This window comes from Benincasa hispida, chromosome 9, assembly GCF_009727055.1.
Source record: "Benincasa hispida cultivar B227 chromosome 9, ASM972705v1, whole genome shotgun sequence".
In the NCBI taxonomy this organism is placed as follows: Eukaryota; Viridiplantae; Streptophyta; class Magnoliopsida; order Cucurbitales; family Cucurbitaceae; genus Benincasa; species Benincasa hispida.
Genome location: NC_052357.1, coordinates 72,486,901 through 72,494,081, shown reverse-complemented (window position 1 = coordinate 72,494,081; position 7,181 = coordinate 72,486,901). Strand labels below are relative to the sequence as shown.

The window sequence follows — 7,181 nt, the reverse complement described above, 5'->3', positions numbered from 1 at the left end:
GCCATAATACAAAGGCCATTTTCTCTGAACCATGGAGCCGAAGAACACTCCATCCATTGATGGGGGATTAAAGAGATTGAAGGTATTGAAGTCATGCCATTGTGCATCAAAAGGATCATCAAGAAACACTAATTAAAATAACAACGGCTTTTATTCAAGGATTGAGATTGAATCAGGTGAAAGTTGTAGATGGGCAATCAAGAGAAGTAAAAAGGGGAAAGGAAGAGTAAATTCATCATAACTAATTCTTCTAATCATCCTCCTTTGTCTCTAGATCTTGCTCTACCTGAAATCTAACTGTCAAGGGAAAGCACATCCAAGGTGTAAAATACCAAGAAATAGAAGAATGTAAGCACTTCCATAAATGGTTTTTTTTACTTAAACAACTTTCTCCTTTTTGCCTTTTTTACATCTAATTGAATGCAATTACAATCCCTACTATTGCCTCAGGTTAATTTCCCTTCTCTTTGCTCCCAAAAAAGAAAGGTTAGACAGATGAACAACTCTCTCATGGAACATTATCATTTTTCTTTTACCTGCCCCTCTTTCTTTTCATGGTTGCACAAATCATCAACCTTCAAAGGAAATCAATTAATTCAATAAACTTTCTTCCAAATTCAGCCTAATCCAGAGCTGGATCCAGTAACTGGCCTCATCATTGGGTGACTGAGAGAAGGTTGTGCATTGCTTGGACCATTAAACATGGCATTAGAAGAAGTTGAGGGCGGCGGCGGCTGCTGCTGAATTGCCGATAAGGGTAGCCTTTGTCCCAAACCAAACATTGGTTGTCGGGGCATGTATGACATGTGGGGGTGAAGTGGTTGGTTGTTGCTATACCCCGAAACGCTCGGCTGTGAAGCTGGAGGTGAGATCATATTCGGCCTACTGTTTGTGTTACTGTTGTTTACTACCATCGAAGGGATAACGCCTGGTAAACTCACAGGTGGCGTAACTCCAGCAGGTCCAAATTGGACACCTAACATTCTTGCTCGCTCTGCGACAAACCTCTGCCTTGTCCTCTCAACTTGTTCGCATTCCTTCATCAAGAAGGTTTCTACTTCTGCAAACTGCTTCAGCTTCAGCTCCAGTCTTTTTAACTGTTGCATAAATTTAGATAAAACAGAGAACATCAACTTCTCTTTCCAAAGGAAATACATAAGTTTCAAACCTTTCCAACAAACAACAGATGGTTGATATATGCAGATTAGGAAAATACACAAGGTGACCATCTAGTGAAATGTTAATTATTCGATTTTACTACTAAAAAAAAATCCGTGGCCTAAACTTATGAACAGGCTTTTAACCAATAAAACACTGCCACGTTTAGATGCAAGAGTAAGAATGGGAAATTTTTGGAGAAAATGGTGAAATACAATGCATCCATGTTCAAAAACCTTCTGTCGGTCATTTCTTAAATGCATCATGGCCTAGAAAGTGTGGACATAGATACATCAGACGTGTGTCCCACACGCTAAAAAAACGTGTCTGAATTAGAAAAAATGTGTAGAGTTGAAGCAGAACATTAACTTACAAACGTACAGTTCTGAATGATTAAGCAAAAAGTGCCGACTACTTCTACTTAAAATTATAACTGTGATACCTGATGATTTATAATATTAGCAGATAATCGTTGGATTTCTCGTTCTTCATGATCAGCAAACAATTTTGCCTTTGTTGCAGCGGCAGCAAGGCCTGCTTTTGCTGCATCTTTAACTCTTTCAGAAGATAATACTGTTGCTTCTGTCTCTGCCTTGTTCTCATCTGAATATGGCAACATATATTGAATAAATTTCAGGGCAATATAAAACATTAGTCAAGAAAGAGAAAAAGAATAATTAAAAGTCAATCTCAAACCATTACCTTTTTTATCTGAATTTGGAAGTTCTCCATGGGAGCCACCATCTCTGATTTGTTTGACGTCCACATTCGTCCTTAATATTGGAAAAGAAATGTCAATCTTGAAATAATTTAGGAATAAAAATTATGCAACTGCATTATAGTACATAATGACGTCCACAAGATTAACTCTGGGAAGTGGGAAGTAGCCAGTAGGGACCTGTTTCATCCTCTAAAACGTCTCACATATCTAACATTAGTTTAGATGTCAGTCCCTGTCCCTCAGTAAAATACATATACATGCACATGCTCCTTTTTGTGTGCGGGTGTTCTTTTTTTTTTTTTTTTTTTTTTTTATAACACCAAAAAAAGAAAAAAAGAAGATATTTTTGTGGGATAAATCTAGCCAACATTTACATGCATTACAAGTTTACAACCAGGTTTCACACAGAAAACAGTAACTCACAAGAACGCTTCCAATTGGGATCAACTGCAGAATCATTGCCAACAGTCCATCAGATATAAGATCAGAAAAGAGTTCAAACAAAAGAAGAGAGAGAGAGAGTCTTTTATCCCTTGCAGATAGGAAATTGGCCATTGAACGTTGAACAGGAAGAAAGGCATCTTTTGGATAATAAAACTAAAACAACATAGATGACCACATTAGACTATGCACCAATTCTAAATGAACATAATGTTGTAATATTTTGCAGTTACTGAAAAAACAATGTTGGAGGTTAAAAATTAACATAATTTGTTGAAGAGTATCCGAGTACCGAGGTTGGATCAACAAGAGTATCCAAGTAAATAAGTGATACAGCATTTATAATCAGTAAGAAAATGAAACTTACCTATTAGCATTTACAGAACCTTCCATTTGAAAGATGCTCCCGGAGGAAGCTACACTGTCCTCAGATAATGCAGCTAAGGATGCATGAGCACAAGATGCAGCAACTCTTGGTCCAATAGCAGATGCGAGGAAAGCAACCTTGTAAATGTCCAAAAGTTAAATTAATTCCAACCCTATTTAGAAATGAAATACACATTTTTGAAACTCTAGCCCTATATCTAAAGAGAACCTCATAGTCAGCGTTCTTTCTTTCAGTCACATAAATCAATATTAAATTGGAAATGAAGAGTCCAATATCTCTAAGGAATTGACTTCTTAGCAGGATAATATGTCAATTGTAATTTGTAAATTAAAGAACTTGGAATATAGGCAGTGCTCTCAAAGGCACAGCAAGATAAGCCATCTATGGTGGAAAAAGAAGCACATCAAGATATTACCAAGTTTATCATTTATTGAGATAAGGCTGGACTCAACTGTAAAATTTATGGAAACCCTTTACTTACATTTGTATTTAAACATATGATTTTGCATTCATCTGGAAGGTAAGAATTAAGATAGGAAGATAGGAAAAGAGCTCAACATTCTCTTCCCTTTCTTTTCAGTTCTTTCAAGGAATAATAGTGAGAGTCAGGCCAATTCAAGAGCACCTCACTCAACTAATCTTCTAGACAACCTCTGAGCCTCCTGGCCCTATTCTGTATTGACATGTGACCACTATACTTTAAACAATGACATCAGAAAACCTGAACTTACCTACCACTTACCCATTTGAAACAAAGCCAACCCTTGGGGTTTGCACAGGATTCTTGATTCTCTCTACCTTGTGTGCATTCTTATTACTCACGAGCTACTGATGCTAGTACTACTACTAGTTCACTCCAGGTCTCAAACAGCTTCAAACAGGCTAGCCTCCTCACCACTCTCTTCACTGCTAAATTGTCCTATGCTCATTATTCCAAATCATCAACCATTAATCCTTTTTCTACCTCTATTACTCCTGAGTTATTCACATAAATGAGTCACCGACACAATGGAATACTGGTACGGCCCCAGAAAAAATTAGATAGCATAAAATTTTACTTGATTGGAGTAATGCATGGTAAAGGTACATGGAGGAACTAGATGGCAGATGCTCAAGATTTTGGAAAAAATATGAAAGTATTATAGTTTTGCACTGGCATTCTTTTTTAACACGGTTTCCTTTCAAGGTCATTGGAATATTGTTCTGAAATAATTCAATTCTTCAATTTTACTTGATGAAATGAAAGACATAAAGCATCAAATAAATGGACACGTACCAACGCCATGACTGGGTTCCCAGAATTGGCAAAGGGGAGCCTATCATGTATCTCTTTATTATCTTGAGAGGAGGATCCTAAAGAAATATACAAATATTTAGAAAGAAACAGTCAAGAAGTAATGAAGAAACTGTCAGTTAAAAGTTCAAAATTACCTGCCATGTTCCCGTTCATATTTGAACGTGACTTCTCCTTATCTTCTCCATGTGACGAATTTGACGAGAGAGAAACCCCAGGCACATCAACATTTTCTAGAAGGCCATCCTCCACTGATAGACGAAGAAAATGTATAATGCATTGAGCTTTAGACTTGGACCCAACGTGTTCAGTAATTTCATTCCAATTCTCATTATACAATTCTATTGCCTCTAAAAGCAATAGAGTTTCTTGATCGGTCCAATTTTCACTATCTAGTTCATAATCTTTCGCCATGTCCACCCTCAGAAAATCAATGCTTGAATGGCCAGCAACGTATTTGCCTTCATGGAAGCAATCAGAGCAAAGCAAAACATCAACCTGCAGCAAGAACGCCAGTCATCAAAGATCGAAAGGTAAAAGATTTCCTATGGCCTCAAGATCCACAGTTTGATGTTCCACCTCATAGCAAGTGAAGGCATCCTGTAGATGCAAGTTCAGTGATGATGTAGCCTAAAGAGATTTCGGTGGAATAAATATGCAACAAAATGTTACATGGTAGATCAAAAAACTACGAAAGGAAAATAGTTGGCAAAATCTTCAACAAGGTCAGAAGAAAGAAACGACTACAAAAATACAAATGTGGATATGCTCGAGGAAAAAACTGCCTAGTCATCATACAGACCTCTACTATTTCCTCTCATTTGCTCCCCCTGCAAAATTGAATGGCCTAGACCCCAAGGTCTCTAAAATTTACCATTTAGAAGCTTCATAATTCTTTCAGGCTTATATACAAGTTTCATGATGCAACCCAGAGGTACTCTGAATCAGATAAACAATGGAGTACAATATGGTGATAGAAACTAACCTCCTTCTGTGATTGGTAGTACGCAATGGGAACAGACAGAGAACAAGAGCTACAATGATTTTCAGCTAGACGCTCTCGAATTCTGTTATCCAAATCAGACAAACCATCAATGTCATCGTGGCATGGAAGTGCCGAATATACATCAGCTGCCTTGAGCCTACACTTTGGTTTGTCAAATTTGACCAAGCTATCAATAGGCTTCAAAGCAGCTGATGGCACATGAATCTCACCGTTCATATCTTCTCTCAAGTATGAACTGCTATTCCATGCTTCACAGCTAGGTGTAGGAGCACAATAATTAATAATACCCCAATGATCAAGAAATCGAACAATTCGAGTTAAATCATCATTACTGACACCATCAACCAACCCTTGGCAGTCTGAAACTGTGACCCTTTTCTCAGGATTCTCCATGTATTTGGCAACAACAAAATTTCGAATCTCCATATACTTTTCAGGAGTGCGGTCAGGCAATTTCCCAGAGAAAAAATGTGGAACAACTTGTCTCTCAAGTCGATGCACCGTGGCGGGTGAAAACCAATCTGTTTCCAAAAAATCCATTGTCACATGATAGAAATTTGCCGTAGGCATGTAACATGTTAGATAATATTCCTCTCCCCCTTTTATTCATTAGGTGCACGAATCCGGAGGCATAAATTGAGTGTAGATGCTTTAAACTTGCTACCTAATATACTAACACACACAAAATCTACTATAGTTTTTCTACCCACACAGATCCTGACTTAAATTTGATCACACTAAACTACAGAACTTAGCAAGTAAAATTATTGATGAATTCAAGCTATTCAACCATATATCTTAAATTTTGGAGTTGGTATTTCATCGAGGGAAGAAAACGCATTTGAATTCCCTAAATAGTCGTTTGCATACACAATTAGGTCGCATTTTTTTCTGTCATCCATTAACTTATCCCACAACAAATGAAGTTACAGATGGTAAAATGCACATTGTTTTCCCCAAAAATATAGCTTGAATGGAACGAGAGGATCAGACCTGAGTGCATAGGGACAACATGCACCCTACTCCCAAACGTCTTAACCACGCCACGCCCTTCCATAATCGGCGGTGGAGTTACAACATACGCAGCATTCCCAGCCTCCGCCCTCTCCTGATCCAGCAAAGCCGGACTATCCGCCGGCATAGCAGACAGTGCCTGGAGTTGCCCATAAGACACATTCTCCAAAATCAAGGAATTTCCAGGCATGCCCTTACTCTCTCCGTACTGATTTGTCCTCTCCATTGCCACAACGGCCATCACAGAAGAGTGAGGCCGAGTGACAGCCCGCTTAACGACCTGAGGAAACTCAGAGACTCGCACTTTATCATCCGACAGAAGTTCAGTCTCCTGAATGGCGGAATTTGGCGCGGGGTGAAGACTAATCTGAGGGTCCTCAGAATCATCGTTGTTATCGCGTTCCATTTCCTCATTTTCAGCAGCAACAAGGTCTTCATCTTCATCGTCGTCATCATGTCTGTTGGTACCGTTGCTATTATAGTTGTTTCTGCGGCCAATTTGCGAATCCCTCTTCTTTTTCCGCCATTTTCCACGAGACCCTGAGATGGGGTTTTGTTAAAAGCAAAAATTAGACAGTATAAACAGAATTGGAGATGAGAAATGAAGCGGAGAATGTGTAAATGATGAAAAAATCACAGAGAAGAAGAAGAAGAAGAAGATGGAAAATATAGAAAGAGAGAGAGAGAGAGAAAGAGAAATTTAGGTCAGAAGAAGTTACCAGATGGGAAGGAAGGGGAAGGTGGCATTGTTGAAGGAAATCAGAAAAGAGAAAATTGTGGGGTCGTTGATTGTTGTTATGCTACGAAATTGAAAGCATTGGGGAAGAAGAGGAGAGAGAAATAGGGCTCTTCTTCTCTCTCTCTCTCTCTAACTTCCTCTCTCTCTCCTCTCTTTCCTTTGCGTTTGCTTCTGTGACTCACAGCTTTGGCTTTTCTTCTCTCTTTCCCCAAATCAAATTCTTAATACTATTTCCCTTTTTTCTTTTTTTTTTTTCCTTTCCGCCGTTCTTTTTTCGTCCATTATTATAATCCTAAATTATTATAACAGAGCTAATAGTTCGTATATGGGATATAGATTATTTTAATTTAAGTCATAATAATATGAGTTTTGAGATGAAAACTATTTTAGTTTGAGAAAAAAATAGTTGACATTATAGCA

General features: G+C 38.2%; 1 protein-coding gene across 1 annotated transcript; it reads right to left on the bottom strand.

Annotated features, from left to right (window-relative positions):
- Nucleotides 1-324: 324 nt before the first annotated feature.
- On the bottom strand, nt 325-6,962 carry LOC120085620 (SWI/SNF complex subunit SWI3C). The gene is made up of 9 exons (XM_039041701.1): nt 6,742-6,962; nt 6,002-6,562; nt 4,988-5,529; nt 4,140-4,500; nt 3,985-4,061; nt 2,688-2,824; nt 1,861-1,931; nt 1,601-1,761; nt 325-1,097 (listed from the first exon to the last, which is right to left on the bottom strand). Exons 1-9 carry the CDS (start codon nt 6,767-6,769, stop codon nt 618-620), a joined length of 2,418 nt encoding a protein of 805 aa, XP_038897629.1. The 5' UTR covers nt 6,770-6,962; the 3' UTR covers nt 325-617.
- Between the last annotated feature and the right edge of the window lie 219 nt (nt 6,963-7,181).